General features: G+C 47.5%; 1 protein-coding gene across 1 annotated transcript in view; it reads left to right on the forward strand.

The window, feature by feature from the left end:
- Positions 1 to 18,053, forward strand: part of PDLIM1 (PDZ and LIM domain 1) — a 39,899-nt gene that overhangs the window by 1,376 nt on the left and 20,470 nt on the right. Inside the window, exons 2-3 of the mRNA XM_035330567.1 lie at positions 8,379 to 8,530; positions 17,264 to 17,348. Coding sequence (XP_035186458.1) covers positions 8,379 to 8,530; positions 17,264 to 17,348 — 237 coding nt within the window. The remainder of the gene's footprint in view (positions 1 to 8,378; positions 8,531 to 17,263; positions 17,349 to 18,053) is intronic.

Consider the following 18,053-nt stretch of genomic DNA (forward strand, 5'->3'; position numbering starts at 1 on the left):
TCGCTGCTCCTACCTCCTCTCCATGGCTGTCTTTGCCAGTGCTCATGGTCACATACCAAGGGATGTAGATCAGCAAAGCGGCAAAAATAACTGCCTCGTGAGAAATTGGTTGTGACCCTGGAGACTGAAATGTAATAAAATAGCCTTTCTGGTTTTGGTGACGAAAACGCTGACAATTGGCAGCTCCTCTGACATTGTTAATTCACCCTCCAAGCCTTCAAGCCATTAATCTTTCCTGTGGTTCACTCTGAAGGCTGCTGGGTTTCGCCCCTTGGCTCAGTGACAAAGTTCTCAGTGAGCTCCCCCCTTCACCACATAAAAAAGGGTTGTGAGGGCCTCGGTCCCACCAAAGTGTGAGGTGGGGAGGCAAGCTGAGGTGAACGAGAGGGAGGGGAGTGTGATGAGAGCATTGCCCGGAGCAGGGAGGGTGTGGCCATCCCTCCCCATGCTATGTTTGCTCTGTGCTGCAGCATGTAAGTTGTGGGGCCGTGGTGCAAGCATGCCCAGAGGGACGGATCCATCCGGTCATGGGCTTGAGCTGGGTGTCTCACACCTCTCTTTGAACCAAGGTGCCTACGTTCAGCCTGTGTTGCCTGCCAGGAGCTCAGATTTGGCCTCTGATGACCCTCAGGGTGAGCTGTTCAGCTGGTCTTGGTATTTATGGCCCTCATCACAATTGTACCGCAGCGCCTTACCGCTGGCTTTTATCTTCGCAACCTGTGACTGCCGCAAGGGGGGCTCATCCTGGTCCTGCTGGTGGGAGGCAGCACTGTGTGAGATGTAAATGTGAATTGTTGGAGCCTGGAGCTTCAATCTCAGGGCCAAGCGGGGTGAGGAGCAGTGGTGCCATGAGCACAGGAGCCAACAGAGCAGCCTGGCCATGAGCTCCCTGCCAGCAGCGGTTGTCCCGTTGTATTTTACAAGAGTGGCAGATGAAAGATGATGGTATTTCCACAGCTGCTCTTGTCTTGTCTTTCATTGCTTCCCTACCTCCCTTTCCACTTGAACTGCATGTTCAGCACTGCCTCACGCTCAAACACTTCAGGAACATCTTCTGGTGCAAATGTTCCAGCGGCGTTGGACCAGTCTGCCCAGCGAGAGCCAAGTGTGGGGATTTCCCAAGCACTCCGTGTGCGACTTTCTAGTGGAGCCCCACTTTCTTTCAGAGGGATGCTTCACAGGTGTTCTTGACTTATGTTTCTTTTAAAAACAGTAGGTTTATGGTGGACATTTTATTTCAGTCTTTGCTTGGAACAAGCATTGTGTTGGTCAGTGTAATGAACCCAAGAACAATGCCTGCTGGATTCCCTTGCGGGAGCAGGAAAGACCACTGCCTTTATAACCCTTTGGGGGATACCGGCAGTGAGCCCATGGAGCAGAGCTTTTCCCAGGTTCTGCCTGTGCTGCGGACTGACATGCTACAGGATGGTGGTGATGGTGGAGCTGCCCTGTGCACGGGGTAGTTCCCAGTTAAATTCCTGTGAGACCAGCGGGGCTGGCAGGGAAGCAAGCAGCTGCATGGGGAGACAGCTGATAGAGCTGCACAGATAACAGACCCCATCCCCCTCTGTCCTTCAGGTAATACGAGCTCTTTCCTGTTAGTTTGCATTTTATGTTGATAAACACTGGATTTCTGTTTGCACTTGAATATACACATGGAACTGTCCCATAAACCTTGCTCTTGAGCTGAATTTATGTTTTGTGCTAGTGGTGTGTTGATCTTTTATGGCTGACGCAAAATACAGGTAAAAGGGAGTTTTGATTTATGCTTTTTCAGGCCAAGAATCCCCAGCCCCATTGAGGAGTGATGTCTGCCATAATCTGTGGCACTGGCCAAAGCCAGAGCACTTCAGTATCCACATTTTGTTATGAAACTGAGCATTTTCCCAATGAAAAAGTGGTTTAAAGACAATTCAGTTCTGCAAATACCTTAAAGATCTGAACGCCCAACATTATGCCTGTTGCTGATTTCAACCCCAGTGACAGGAATTCATCCATGTTCAGAATGATATTCCGTCTACTCATGGTGTTTGAAAAGCTCTGCATTTATAGCACGTGTAGAACTGGGAGATAACCAGATGTTGGTTCTTTACACCCGGAGACGTGACTCAGTGCTAAAACCAGGCCCAATGGCCTGAAGTCAGAAGCTGAACTGCGAGCCTGGGGTGCGAAGCCATCGGGTTTGGTTTGGCACTGTCACACACACACACGGGAGTGGCGCCAGCCCAAAACCTGCGTGAGGGGGTGTGACGGCTTGCCTCATGGTATCGTGTATGTGTATGACAGGCAGCGACTCGCGAGATACCTGAGGCATCTAGGCTGCCAGGCACAGCTCACGGTGCTGGGAACACCCCATCTCCTCTGCAGCATCCTGCGCTCTCGAGGGCAGCCAGGCACCATGTCACTACCTGCTAAACCGAGCACCAAAACTTCCCTGCTCGCCTCCCTGCAGCTGCTGGGAGCTGGTGGCTGCCAGCTCCCCCAGCCGTTTCCATTTTCTTTCACACATAACTTGGAAATGGATATCTGTCTGTTCCCAACCTGTTCTCCTGCCCCATGGGACTGCTGAGTGCTCCACACCACAGCAGGGATGCTCGCCCCCTTGGGCCCTGGGGCACCCTTGGGCAGGGGTTGTAAAATGCTTTGGGTTTTAAGGGTGCTACGTCCAAATAACTGCATCAAATGGATTTTTTTTTTTTAATTATTTTCAGTATAAACAGGGAAGGATTTTTTTTTCATTGTAAACACGGAAATTGAGAGAGGCCTAAACTGCATAAACAATTGATGCAGTTCTGGACCATGACACAGTATCTAGGATGGTTGCTGATTACACCACATGTTGTTTTATTTAGAGGATGAAATAAACCATCAGGAAAGGCTCAACTGATGAGCAGCTTTCATTAATGTTTTGAGCCCTTGTAAGAAAACTTTATACTTCTGTGGTTGTGTTCTTTTTCTTTTTTTTTTTTTTTTTCCTTTTTTTTTTTTTTTTTTTTTTTAATGCGGAGCACATTACAAAATGAGCTGTGGGAATACACAGCCTCCAGCATTACTCCTGTGCAATGCCATGAGTCTGACCCACGTTTTGCATTGCCTTCCTGAGGTCAGCCCTCTCCATGCCGTGTCTGATGCCTTCCCTTTTCTGTGCTGAGAATCCCCTGGGTGAGCCCTGGGCTGGGCAGTGTCTGACCGCAGCGGTGCACAGGGTGGTGGCAGCCTGGAAGGAGAATCTCCTAGAGCTGCTTTAAGGAACCGGCCCGTGCCCCCCCTCCCCTGAAGAGCAGGGGTGGGGAACGTGCCTGCCTGCATTTTCTCATAGCCTCTGATCTCTGCTGACCCAGCTGCATGCTTTTGCTGAGAGAAGCTGTGGCTGCTTAGCATAATGCTCCAGTGCTGAGTACATTACTCATGGTAAAACAGCAGTGTGTGCGGGTGGGGAGGATTAAACAATGTCAGGGATGTCTCGTCACTGGTGGCCTTATAAGTATGTTGCCGCACGTCTGTTCTGTCCAGCAGGGACACAGCTGGATTTTCCTCTCCAGCACAGATAGGTGCTGTTAATCTAGATCTCTTCCCTCACTGTTGTTCTTAATTTTCATGTTTGCTTATCTCTTCATCGCTTCTTGAGATGTGTGTCTAGGTGTGGAGTGATGGGTGATGCCGGAGGCTGTAGGGCCTGTGAGAAACTGCAGAGGTTTGATGGAGTCAGCAAGCAGCATGTCTGAATGGATAGGGAGAAGGGCAGAAAGGGCACTGAATTTCAGACCTGCCCATACGTCTTGACTCACTCTGAGCTGCTTTATGCAGCGCTTCATTCATGCTTCCCACCCTTCCTCTCTCTCATTTGTTGTGGGCAGCAGCTTTCCCTTAATAATCCCACTGCTGCCTCTTGGATCCTTGCCTGCAGAAGCAAAAGAGATGCCGTGTATCTCTGCAAAGGGCTCACAAAGCTCACTAGAGAGCATGTATGGAGTTAATTGCAGCAAATGTAAAGTGTGGTTGTGTTTGGCTAGCTCTGGGACAGACAGAGGTTTTATAAAGAGGGCCTTGGAGCTGGGTAAGCAGCCAAATATGTCTCATTCCCTCTGCTAAATCAAAGCATTTTCTCTCCTAGTGTAACTGCTCTTTCCCAAAGATACTAGCTGAGGGATTAACATGTCACAGCCCAGACCTTTCTTGGCTGCCTGGCCTCCAGTGTGAGGGAGGGACAGCAGGAAAACCACCCGGGAGACAGAAACCTGGACTTTGCAAAATCCCCATGGTATTGGCAAGGTGGAGCCTAAAGCATGTGCACCAGGAAGGCACAGTGGGACCAGGTGGTGCCCATGGACACAGAATGTCACTTCATAGTGTGACAAAAGAAGGTAGGTTTTTCTCCCAGCCATACCAACCCTGAATCTGAGGGACCACTTTAAAAAGAGGGGTCCAAGCATACATTCATTACTTCAGCATAAATGTCATAATCAAGCCCATGGATGATGGGGCTTCTGTATGCTGGCAACTAAGTCTGAGCTGGTTCTTAGTTTTACGGAGCTGGTGTCAGGGGCCTGGCTGGGTGGCCTGGTTGTAGGTGACTAGATTATTGTGGTGGTAATCCAGGTTATGTGGGACAGGAAGATACGGCCTGTCACATCTCCAGCCACACACCCTCCTCACCTCCAGAGGTGGGTCTGTGGAGGTTGGAGTTGCTCCTGGTCCAGTTGCTGGACCTGCAAGCTGGGCCTGTTCTCATGTCACAACTGGCATTTCTTGTGGCAAATGCTTGACATGAGACAGCTTCACTTGCATGGATGAACCCAGGCCAGATACCTACACCGGCCAGACAGCATCATTGATGTTTCCATGGCAACACCTAAAAAACAGTTGTGCTCTGGGACCCATTTCAGGTACAATATCTGAGTACTGCCAACGTGTCTCAGCACAGTCTGCTCAACAGTGAGATGACCTAATGGCAAAGTCTTACACAATTGCACTGGAGCAGGCACCAGGAGGTAGGACATGGCTTGTTTCCAAAGGAAGCCTCAGGGCATGATGTTACAGGATGTGCAGAGCTTTATTCATCCGACCGTAGTGTCCTGAGGGCCTGTGGTGCCGCACGTCCCCTCTGCCAGAGGCTGCCGGACCCAGTGCGGAAGCCAGCTGGGAGCAGTTTTTAAGGAGGCAAGAGGCTCAGCCTTTGCACAAGACGTAACTTGTGTGAAGTCGTGCTTGCAGGTTTTGCTCCTCGCAGCATCTTTCAGGCCTCCTCGCCCTCCCACGCAGAGGTGCAGCTGCATCCCACTGTGTGTGCGGTGGCTGTGCTGCCATCCCCTCTGTTCCCCAAGGCTGCTGCTCTGGTGTCAGTCGAGAAGGGAGAAGGGGGAGAGGCTGGTGCAGAGCTTTAGGTGGTCTGAAAGGTGCAAAGCAGGTTTGGTCAGTGCAACATTGATGGGATGCTTGTGAGCATGTAAGCTGTTCGTTTTTGGAGTCCTTATTGGGTTGTGCAAGCTGGCCAGTGCTCTGAGCACCCTGCCTGCAGCCACCCTGCCATGGACCAGGGAGGGACACCATGCAAATAAAGGCAGAAAAAGGTACTTGTTTAATAACAGAAGTGCTTTCTGCTATCTTGACTCTAACTGGCAGGCGAGCAACTCTCAAAAGCAGCACTGAGATGAGCCCAGACCATACTGCAACGGAGAGGGAGCATCATTAGTAGTTATTAATCATGCTAAAAGGCTGGGGGATGGGTTCTCTGTGGTGCTGGGCTCTTGTGCAGGCACGTTTGCTATGAGCAGTCCTGGCAGAGAGCATGAGCTGGATGTTGCAGGGAAATGGTTTGTGGAAGGTTACATTTCAGGGCAAGTTATTTCAAGAACTTGAGCTGGGTGTTTAAGCAAGTTTCCTTTTGGCAAGTTTGCTTATCTTCTTCATTACTGTGCATCCTTGTGGCTTCCCCTTAGGGGAGAGGTTTGCAGGGTACCTAATGTGTATAATCACCAGCTCTTATCTGATGGAGAACAGCACTCAAATTTCAAATTCCTCTGAAGTGGACACAGAACAGGAACCACAAGCCCAGGCAAAGCACTGAGATGTTTCTGTGGGTGCCACTCTCTCATCATGGTGGCTCTTGGGGTTTCTCCAGGAGGCTTCAGTATCAGTGTCTCTGGCAGCTCTGGCTCAGCTGCTCCTTGTGGTACAGGATTGTTTCTAGCAGCCTGCCAAATGTTGCATAGGCTGTCAGTCTTTAAATACAAGCTATATGGCTGAGCCTCCAGCAGCGTGCCAGTGGTGGTGCTAATCCAGCGTTATTCTTGACCACTTAGCAGTCTTGTCTGATTGAAAATCAATCACGGTAATTGTGTGCTGAGCTCAGCACTCTTCACGGGGTTGAGTAATGTGCCCCTCTCCCATCTCGGGCAGTGGAGGAAATAAAGGTACCGAGAAGGGACTAGGTAAAGGCCCAGAGACCAGGGTAGGACCCACAGTGTGTCTCCTGCAAGGTCTCTCTGCTGTAATGACGTCTTCAGGGATCTGTCTCATGGCTTTTGGAGCAGCAGGTCCCAAATCCTGTGGGACTGGGGGCCTCAGATTTTCTATATCCACCTGGTGCCTTGTCTGGGCTTTTCATTAGCACTTCCTCTGTTCACAGCCTGCTTACAGCATTACTAGCGGTGAGCAGGTAGACAGGCACTGTTCATTGACCCCTCTGAAGGTCCTCGGGTTAATGTTGAGCACTTTAGCCAAGTTGGATATCCTTGATACACATCTGTGACCTTCCCTTTTCCATAAATTAGTGACTTAGCAGAGAGGTAAAAAAGAAAAAAAAAAAAAAAAAAAAAAAAAAAAAAAAAAAAAGCATCTTGTCATCTTCCTTCTGGTTCGGGAAAATATCCCACTGCAGCTGTGAGGGGATGTGCCGTTTTTGGCCCAGGGAAAGCAGTGATTGCAGCTAATGTGTGACACCTCTAGGAAGAGAACATTTCCCTAGGGGGAATGGTTTGCCATCCTGTCCCATGTTAGGAGCACTCTAAATCTTCTGAACAGTGTTTATTTATGCCTGACAGTCCTGCTGGGTTTGCTCAGCTGCTTTTCAGCATGCTGAAACCTAGCACGAATGTGTAGAACGAATACCAGTTGCAACGGACTCATAAATGAGGTGTGTCCCAGCTGCAAGGCATGTTTTAGTTGGAGAAGGGTGGAAACCCTTCTCATTTCCTCTGCCTGTTAAATAATTGATGAAAGCCCACATTAATCATGATGCTCCTCCCACAAAGTCATTAACACTGCACAAAATCTTACATAGTGATTGCAAAGCCACCAGCAAATGTGGCATTCTTCACCTTCAACCCTGGCAATAATTTTTCCCCAAAGAGGTCTTGGTTGTTAAGAGGACACCTCTTTTGCAGAAGCAGAGAAAAGTGAATGAGGTGTTCAGCTGACTAGCTGGAAAATGCCAAGTTTTAGCTAGGATCTTTTCTTTTTCACAAGGAGTACCATACCGGTGGCATTGCTGCATCATGTCTTCTGTCTGGGATCTCAGCAGATTACCCTGAGCTCCTTCCCATCCCTCATTTCTCAGGCAGAGCGCAGCAGCTCTTTAGCAGTGCCATGGTATATCTGGGAAGCAAAGTGTGCACGAAGAGGAAAGGGAGGTGTAATATGGCAGAATGTATCAAGGTGAGGTCAGACTGGGAGGCTGGGGATCACGCTGCCAATTTTTCAGATAGTACTGTCAGACTGTGTTTTTAAGATGAGGTTTGTGATGCCTTTCTGCCTCCCCATCTGCTTGTTAGATCAAGCACTGCTTTGGAATTGATCACACTGTTGTCAGTGAGTCTCCTCCACCTGTCCCTGGGCTGAACCAGCTTATTAAAGAGGCAATCCAAAATCTTGTGCCCAAACCTTTTTCCCAAGGAAGGAATCAAATGAGATTGTGATGCAGATGAAGGTGTTTATGAGGAGCATTGACTCCAATTCTCTCTCTCTTTTCTGGCATCTCTTTTCTTAGAGGCTTGGGCTACCTTGCTGTTCTCAGCACCCTCTGCTTTGGAGAGCAATTCTCTGTCCAGCAAAGAGCAGAGTTGCTATCTGTGTTGTTGCTCTCTGTTACAAAGCCCATTGCCTCAAATGAAAATTCAATGTTTGTCATTTACCTGTCTCCTCCCCATTAAATCCATCTGTGGGTGCCAAAACAGAATCCCAATCCTAACTTTAATAGAGTTAGTTACCTAAGAGACCAGTATCCATATAGATTTCTGCTGAGATTTGCTTTCATTAGTTTTCATCTCCTTGCTTCCAGGTACTATCAAGCGAAGCCCTGAGCGCTGCAGCTGCTTTTCAGATGTCTCTCAGAAAGCGGCTCCCTGGACAGCCCATTCACTCCTTTTGTCTTCTTGCAGGTGACTCCAGGTAGCAAAGCTGCAACAGCCAACTTGTGTATAGGCGACCAGATCATAGCCATTGATGGAGTGAACACAGATAACATGACGCACCTCGAGGCGCAGAACAAAATCAAGGGCTGCGCAGACGAGCTAACCCTGACGGTCAGCAGGTAGGTCGCCTGGCGAGACTGGGGATGGGGACTAGGAGGGAGGTGGAGTGGACAGTAGCTGTGTTTTGGTTTGACCTCTCTGGATGGTTTGTTTAATTTGACCTCTTAGTGCTTTGTCTGGCCAGGCACTGAATTGCAAGGGGGAACTGCATTTCAGCCTTGAATCCTAGTGCTGCTTGCATTTGCTGTACTTTGCCCTTATGAAAATAATATTCCCTGTGAGAAATTGGCTGATAATTTGTGGCAGAGTCTGCCAGCCTGTTCTGTGCCTTCTGACAGCAAGAAATCCAAGATAGGTCTCACAAAAACCTCACTCATAGCAGAGGAGGTGTGACCAGAGATGACCTTTCTTCCTGTTGCATGAATTTAGCAGTTAAAATACATGGCTGTGTGCTGTCCAAGCCATTAGTTATCTAGGTTTTGCCACTCACAGATTCAGAAAGATTGTGCATTTTTGGAGTCTCTTGATCCAGCTTCTTAAAAGTACTGGGGCCTGGCGTTTCAGGGGTGCAGGGGATTTACCTGAATTGCAGCCACAGGTACCAGCTTCAAGGCCGGGGAAGCACAAAAGCATGCCCTAAGTGACGCAGTAGCTCAGTTGTTTTGCGGCTCTCCTGGGAGAAAGGGGACTCTTTCTGTAGCTTGCACAAGGGCAGCAATTCAGCAGGCATTTCCCAGTTCAGGAAGAAGTGATGGGCCTTGGCCAAAACAAGCCTGACAATTCATTGAGGGAGTTCACAGAGGGAAGACCCGAGCAGAGGGAGGGCAGTGTGAATGGGTGGTGAGCATTACAGCAGCATGTTAGCCCCAGCATTTCTTGTGCTCGCCCCTAACTTGGCAGCCTGTAGTCTTCCTGTGCTTCTTGTCTGCCCCCAGATATCCGGCTTCTATATCCAGTGCTGTGTGCTTCTGGCTGGGAGAGAGGAGAGGAGGCCAGGGCTCTTTCAGCCTGTGGGCAAGCTCACTCTTACCGGTCATGAATCTGGAAAATGTGTTTGCAAATGTTCATTATCAAGTCGTTAGTTTTATAGCCACTCAATGAGTGTTTTATCAGCCTTGGATGTGGAAGCTGCCCAGAGGGAGATTTACGTGCAGCTGTGTAAAGCCATGCAGGAGCTTTGATTTAAAACTCAAGCCCATCTTTAAATGTGGAAGCACGAAGAGTGTGGTGGACCCTGCTGTTGTACTGACCAACAGGTACCACTAACAAAATGGCCAAGGAGAGTGCAAAGACTGCAAGGATGTGAAAAAAGCAGTGATCTAACTACTCATCCACCCCAGGGTCTGATATTACTGCCCATTGCTCTCTATGAAATCCATTTTAGGTAGTTCCAGAGAACTTGAAGTCTTTGGTCCTCCTCCTTCTTTGGGACTAAAATTCTGCTTAGGGAATCGCTAACTTGTTTGGAGACTGATAGCTGCTAGAGATTTGTTTCTATCAGGAATATGATACTGCAGGATGCTTTCTCAGAGGAGAAAGCTCTGCTTTAACACCAAAAGACAGCCATGTGCATCATGCTGTCTTTCCTGGTTTTTGTCTGTTGAGGATATTTTATCCCAAGCTCTGAGCTGTTTCCTTCTGGGCCCCTGTAACTGCAGCTCTTTGTCCATGTGGCTCTGTAGGTAGTTGCATATGAAAACAAAAGGATACCACTTGTGCTTCAACACTGCCAGCTCCTGGGTCAGGTCTCCATGCTCCGCAGTCGTAGCTTGTTAGCTGGTCCCTTGTGCAAGGCAGCCGTGCTGGCCAGGACTGACGGCAGCAGCTCCATGGGCTGGGCGTCACTGCAGCTGGTGCTGCCAATGTGCCCAGCTGTGACGGAGAAATTTTCCAGTCCTTCTTTTTACTCATCATCATAGAGATGTCTTGTGAAAGCATAAACCTTTATTGATTTTTAATTTGATAGCTGATTAATTTTAAATGATTTCTCTGAGAGCCAAGTGTGCAAAATGCTGTCAGATCTGCATTTGGGGTGTCAGCCGGGACGGGCCAAGAGGAATTTTACAGACATGGATTGGAACTTACATCGGGAATTTTATTTCCACAAAGGGACACTACCATTGTGACAGTGAGGACATACCTTGTGAATGCTGAAAATGCACGTGTTCAAGAGGAGACAGGATGAATCCATGGAAATAAAACCTGTAAAGGCTAGTAAATACCACAGTAGTATCTCTGCTGCAGAAAGCCCCTAAGCTGCAAGGAACTGTAGGCTGGGAGTGTTCTGGGGAAGTACGGGGCTATGCTTGTCTTGTTCTTCGGCCTCTTCCCCAGACCTAAACAAACCTGATGTGTGCTCAGCATCTATCCAACCCTCCTCTCTTTTAATGGTAGCTGAGTGGTTAAAATGTCCTTATCGTTGGCTGCACTAATGATTATTTAAGAGAAATGTAAATGTAGAGAACCAGAAGGACTTAAACACTTCTGGTAAAGGAAATGCTGTTTGCACTGTGTACTTGATTGCAAATATCAACAGCATTCCAATGTTTCCTGTTTCGGTATTTTCCTTAACGATGGTAGCAGTCCAAAAATATTTCAGATCAGATTGTAGGCAGGAAATCTAGTCTAACACATGGTCACTGTTAAAAAATGGATTGAATTTCTAGCAGAAGAAAACATGCCTGGTCTGCTTTTTTCACCCAAAGGGGCAAATTTATCGGTGAAAATCTGTTTATTTCCTGGGATTTAAAACCAGCCACAAATAGTTTTCTCTGAGTGTGCCTCTCCAAGTGGCACTGCCAGGTGCTTTGCTGCCTGACATGTGAACAGAACTAGAAAGGCCTGCTTTCTGCCTTGGAAGCGGCTGTTTTACAATGTTGGCACACACACCAAATTCTTGCTGGACTTTGCATCTCCAGCAGATCGCTGCTCTCTTCTCAGCCTGTTTGTTCATTCATTTTGCTTTTTGTTTCAGGCTAGAGAGCCCTCTTAGAATCATAGTTCACAAAAAAAAAGGAGGTAAAATTTCCATTATTATCTTCATCAGTGTATGGTCAAGCTCTGTGTGGTGGGTTTCTTTGGTACACATGGAAAGACCAACCTACAGCAGACCGCACTTCAGTTAATTCAGAACCACCCAATTACTAAAGCAAGAAGTTTACAGGCAGAGTTGTGAGCCTCTTGGATTTGTAGGAAGAAACAAGTTTTCAATCTTGAGTCCTTGGGAAGACCTCTTCTTTTTTTCAGTGAGGGTGTATACCTCAGCACTGACAGTCTAGAGTCAAGCAAAGTGTTGCCCCTGGCTGCCCCCCTCCCAAGTGCACCACTGATTTTCCTTTGATGGAGGTAAGCAGCAACATGTCTGGCAGTCTGGAGAATGCTGTCAGCTTGCTTTGGAAACTTAGTGAATTTGGGGAGAGAGGACTCAGGACAGGAAGGCTCGAAAACAAAACTCGCCTGATATCCAAAAGGTCCAACATCACTGATGTCACTGGTAATGCTCACAAGGAATTTGGCACACAGTTCTGTGGCTGTAGCTACAGATGGACAAGAGTAGACAAATGCTCATTCCAGTTGCAGTACAGGTGAAAGTTCTCTCTAAAAGAAATGGCTTTTTGCCCATGGCTGTAGTCACCAAGCAGGTAATGGATCAGTGCTCATAAGCAGCCATGAGCATCTCAAAGGTAAGCTGTTTATTTATGTTTGATGAACAAAAAATAATATTCCTACAGCGAGCCTGCCCCTCCTTTGTGTCTGGAGGCAGGCTGGGGTGGTAACAGGAGAGGAGTGTTTGTGATAAGGGATTGCAAATATAATTTATTTTTCTGCTCCTACTGTCCTTTTCTTCAAATATCCAGCTGCTCTTCTGCACCTCTGCTGCCAGCATATGATATATTAATACACCTTTTTTTTGTTTGCAAAACAGTCTGTTACTCTGCTAAGAGCGATGCCAAGGAATGAAGCTATGCATTTTTTTTCTTTGAAAACTCCTCAGATCAGAGAAGTCAGATGTCCTACCAGCAGATGTTAAGTGCATTGTCAAAAAGGATCGTGTGTGGATGCTTATGGAGAAGGAGTGAAGGGCAGGGGAGAAAGAGAAAAAGCCATCTGGGTTTTACTCGGTAGGCTCAGCTGCACCCTCGCTGCGGGAAGCTTCCCGTCCTCGCTCTGCTTGTCCCCGGTGTTCAGCTGTGGCTGCACAAAGCCACAATAGGCTCGAGGCTGCGTTCTGGGAAGTCCGCAGAGTTTGTTGACTCATTTAGGCTTGCTTTTTGCTTCCCTGCCAGCAAGAGTTTTCCAGCTCTGTCATCTTGTTAATAATGCTCGTGGCCCTGGGAAGGGCCGGTGCTGTGCAGCAGCTATATAAGGCCATGCACACCGGCCGCCCTCCCTGGCAGCTTGCCCTGCTGCTCCCCAGCCCTCGCAGGTGTCCGCCAGCAGCTTTTACCCCTGACGGGGGCATTCAAAGTCATTTTGGCAAGTCAAGCCTGGCTTTTGACGTGTTGTTACAGCCTCTTTGGGAAGGCAGAAGCTGTCAATGCTGCAGTTGGTTGGTGGAGGAGCAGTGTGAGCAGCCAGGTGTGCCTTGTCCTCCGCCACATTGCAGTGAAAGGGCTCGTGGTGCTCCTCTGGTGCTGCTACTGAAGCCAGAGTTGCCCTTTTGCTTTTAGTGGCTGTATGAAGTAAAATAAGAAATTAATTTGGGGCCTCTTGTCTCAAGGAAGTTGTGACTAGCATTGCTGTTCCAGACGGTTTTGCTTGCCAAAGTGAATTTGTCCATTAATGGATGGCTTGCTAAAAGAGTCTGCTGGTGTTTAAATCCAAGGGCACGTACTTTGCAGCTGTCGTAGCTAACAGGCTGAGTAAACAGGTACCTTCCTGGTAGCCTGAAAGCTCTTGTAGTTAGTCACTAAAGTTGTTAAAATGCCTGTCTAAAACCCTGGGGGCTGTTGAAAGAGGAATTGCCTAAGCCTTTCCTAATTTTTCAGCTGTCAGACCTTCTGCTGTGCAAGAAACTTTTCAGTATTTAGGGTTTTAGTTGCTACTTGGGTAAATTAGTTGTGTCCATCCCCGTGTTTGAAACAGGAATGTAAATGTGCCTCTGCCCTACAGAACTTACTTACGCAGTTCCTGGCTACAGAATTAGACCCTCATTTTCCAGCAATGAAATTTCCCTTGAAGCTATGGCCCAGCCCTGCACGCAAACCCCATTGATAGCAAAATCTAGCCTCTTGTGATGTTTATATTATACCGTGTTGGAGCCAAGCTTCTTGAAAAATGTTGTATTTCACAAATACTTCTCCACATTCTTGCCTTGACTTGCATGCAGCTTCCTTCCTCTCCTTCCTAACAGTACCTTCCCATCCAAGCTAACCTCAGACAAATTTTCTAATCTTGGGTCTTGTTTTCTGCCTGGATGGAACAGCAAATGCATGGTTCACTCCCTGGCCCTGCCTTGGTTGCTCTCTCTCCTGTGGTAAGGAAACAGAATAGAAGTGTAATCTGCAAACACAATTAAGTTTGTATATTCGCATGCCTGCTATTATTTTGTCTGGCAGTTATTCCTGAGCTTGTTTGACTGTCATGTTTTTGTCTTCTCATTTCACTGTTTGAATGTCGCTCTCTGTTGGAATCACCTTTGCTGGAAAATAGAGGAGAAATGATGATATAAAATAAATTTGAATTTGAGCTAGCCACTCTAACACCTGTTCTCTGCTTCACATAAATGATACGAGCATATGTAGATATGACAGAGACACGATGTCCACTCCACTCCACCCGACTCATGCCTTGTACCTGTACTTCCCAGCCTTACAGAAATTAAGTTCTGGGCCAGCAGTGGGACATAGCTGAGCATTTGGGTGCTTTTTCTCGTTTTCCTTCCATGCTTCAGTACAAGTGCAGAAGCTGATGGCAGGAGCAGAGGCAGGAGACCCTGGCCAAGAGCTGGGATCGCAGCTCCACGGGTGGTGTGGTAGGACAGGACACGCACCATGCTGGCCCCTCCAGGCAGTGCATCCACAGCAAGGCTGGGGCCATAAATGGGTGTTGTGAGAGCAAATGAGGGGCTCTGTGAAAGCTGCTGTAAAGACAAAGGGAAGCTTTCTCCTCCTGGCCTTAGAGGGACAACCGTGTGGGCTATTTAACCTTTCTGTTTGGATAACTTTTAAGCTGAGTTGAAAGTAAAGCCTGGTGTGACCTTGCTGCTTCCATTTATATCCAGTGACAGACTGGAATGGCAGCAGGCTGGGAAACAAACTGGGGCTTTTTGCCTCACTATTAAAAAAGGGAGAAAAATCTGGTCAGAAACCCATTGGCAGTGGTAACTAGCCCAAAGTGCCTCCCCAAAGCTGGAGACCAACGCGCTCTGCCACATCCAATGCCAGGGGCAGTGGGATGAGAGCCCAGGATCCTGAGAGGAGATTTCTGCTCTGTGCCCATACACTGGCCTGCTCTGAGCTTAAATCTGCAATCTGAAAAAGGCCTTTTGGTGCTTCTGAAATCTGGTAACACTAAGCTGCTGCAAAAGAGAGTACGGCCTGGAAAATACTTAGATCAGGGCTAGTGAGAATTGGCACCAGGGATGCCTCATGCTAGAAATCAGCTGAAGTGTTTAGTGCTTTCTGAACTGCTCTTTCATCTCCAGCCAGCATCCACTTGCTTGCAGCCTGGCTGGCAGGGTATTTGGTTTCCATGTGCTTTGCTGTGCCCCCTGTATTTCCAGAAGTGGTGAAAACTCAGTCACATGTGATCTGCAAGCATTTCCAAAGAGTAAGGCTTTGCTCTGGTCGATGGGCTGCTCCCCTCTGTGCAAATACAGTCTTCAAGTGCAAAAAGCAACCATCCGAGAGGTGTCTGTGACTTTGTTATGCTTGATAGCTCTGATCTGGGTAAAGCTGCTGGTTCCTCTGGCCACTTAAAGCACTGGTGGTCAGAAGTAAGGTGGGAATGATTGTTTTACACTCACATGGGGTGTTGTGCATCCAGCAACAGCAGCTGTTGGGACAAGATAATGATCAGATTGTCATAGAGTTGACCCCATGCAGCTCTTACATCCATAGCTGTCAGCCCGTGTGTGCTCCAGCACAGGATTGCCAGGATTTGGGTGAAGTAGGCTGTGGGCTATTGGCACTGCAGCTGTGCCCACAGGATGCAATAGCCCAGAGCCAAAGGTTTGCTCTACCTGACTCATGGTGTATAAAGGATGCTATCAGGTGTAACCTGTGTCTGTGAATTTTCCTGAGAAAGGAGGCACAGCAGGTACAGTACAGCAGGCTTCCGTCAAGGCTTCTGCTGTGTAAAGTCCAGAGTGCAATAGCTGCAGTAACAGGTAAATAAATGTCCTATAAAAATTCTCCTCTAAGAGTAAGAGTGTTGGCTCCCATCTCCTCCCACTGAGCTGCCCTCTGGATGTTAAGCATTAAAATACTGTTTATGCAGTAAGTGTCTGGAGTATACACGTGTATCACAGTTAGGCTTTTTTGCTTGTTTTTGTTTAAAAATGTACTGACATTGGAGGGCTTTTAGAGAAATGGGGTAGACGAGATTGAATTTATTGTGGGTAGCTTTACACCCTGTTTCTCTACCCCTGTCAGTTTTATAAGACTTTTCTGTTTAAAGTATCTTTCCAGTTGTCCAGTTAATTCTCAGTGGAAACATTCCTGTTTTGCTAACTAAGAACTTGAACTGTAGCTGGCCTTGGCCCCACAGATATCTGGGAAGAACATCTATCTGCAGTTGCAGAGTCACAAAGTTGCAGGACCTCCTGTCAAAACAGGACATGACTTTCAAAATTAATCCTAGGAGTTTATCAGCTCTCTAGTTGCTGCATTGTGCGATGTGTAGCATTGAACAATGGGTTTCATTCAGCAATTCTACAACAACTCATTCCCTACTATTAAAAAGTTTGCAAAGTAGCACTATTTGGTCCCTCCTTTATGCTAGCTGCTCTCTGTATGTCTGAGAAACTTAGGTAGCATGTGTTTCCCATAAAGTATCTTAAGCAAATCTAAGCTTAATTCTTAATTCTCCCTCACTGCTTGCTTGTCTGCTGTTCTTTGGGGCATAGCAAAACTCCAGAATGATGATGGTGGAAGTGATTGGATTTGGTCACAGATCTTGATTTGTGTTTCAGGCTGCTGTGAGTAATTGGGTCAGCAAAGGTTATGCAGACTTTCCCTTGGACACATTATGTCGTCTCAGTTCTTAGTCCCACTGCAGACTTGGACCCATTTTTTCATAACTCCCAAACGTTTCTGTTTGCTCTGCATGGATACCACTGCATAAATAAGAAAATTCTGGAGACCCAAACCAAGAAACATTTCCGGCAGCTCAACTTCAAGAACAAAATGTTCCCTGTATATTCAATACAGACAAGAATCATTCCATTTCCCTGCTACCCATAAAAGCTGAAACACACAGTAATTGTGAATTGTCCCACTTAGTTAAAGGATCTGCATCCCAGGGGTATTTCCAGCTTCTGCTGTTGGGTGACTCCCAGCTCTACTGTCTGGGCTGGAGCCCATGCTTTTGTGTTGCCAGTGGGCTCCCAAAGGACGAGCCAGGACAGTCACTACTGACTGTCTTGCTCCAGGGACCTCTTACAGCATTACTGAGTCATCCGAATTATGTACCTAGAATGAGGCTCTAGTATGGATTCCCTCTAGTATGGATAGCGCTGTATACAAATTCTGGGGGAGATGTTTTTAGCTGATGAACTTCAAATCCTTTAATAGCATTAATGTTGCTCTGTGATGGAAGTAGGTTAACTATTGAAAATTCATGTGTTGCAGGACGGAATCAAAAGTCTGGTCACCGCTTGTAAATGAAGAGGGGAAGACACATCCTTATAAGATGAATCTGGCCTCCCAGCCCCAGGTAAGTAACAGTATCTGCATCTTCCTGTTCCTGCTTACTCCTTGCTTTGGAGCAGTTTCTGGCCTGATCCTCCAAGGAGTCAAGCATGTGTCACTCCACTGGTCACACTGGGGACAGCACGTGCCCCTTACCTCCCTTGGAAACCTGCAGAGACAGACAGACAGACATGGTCAGAGCTAGTTGGATACCTCGTCGCAGGTAAGCTGCTTGGGCCAGAGGTGGTGTTTTCTGCTATGTGCATGCTCACACCTGTCACAGGGCACACAGAAGGCACTGTGGAGGTGTGGCTCAATAAATCATCACTACCGTTGCGAAGCCTGTTGATTTTCATAGATAAGAAAAGTCTCGAGAGGAGAGGAGAGTGATTTGCAATGTTTTCTGGTTTTGCTTCTCTTTTTTTTCCTCTTACTAGTAGACTCTTATCAGCAGTCTATCCCTGGAAAAAGCGGAAGATAAATATATCAGCCTTTTATATTTTTATCTGTGTGGCAGATCTTGCAACTCCTTTCTAGGAGATTGGTTCTGTAAACTGTTGGTAGCCTTGCTTCATCGGTCTGCTGCCTCTGTCAAGTAAGGGTAGTAATAACCGTGGCCTGTGCAATGGCATTGCCTGGGCTAGGCTCGGAAGATTACACTGCAGAAATCTACAGCTGTGCTAAAATCAAAGGCATTGCTCTGGATTTCACTGGGGTAGTGACTTGGATT

This window comes from Oxyura jamaicensis, chromosome 6 (assembly GCF_011077185.1).
Source record: "Oxyura jamaicensis isolate SHBP4307 breed ruddy duck chromosome 6, BPBGC_Ojam_1.0, whole genome shotgun sequence".
NCBI classification, from domain to species: Eukaryota; Metazoa; Chordata; class Aves; order Anseriformes; family Anatidae; genus Oxyura; species Oxyura jamaicensis.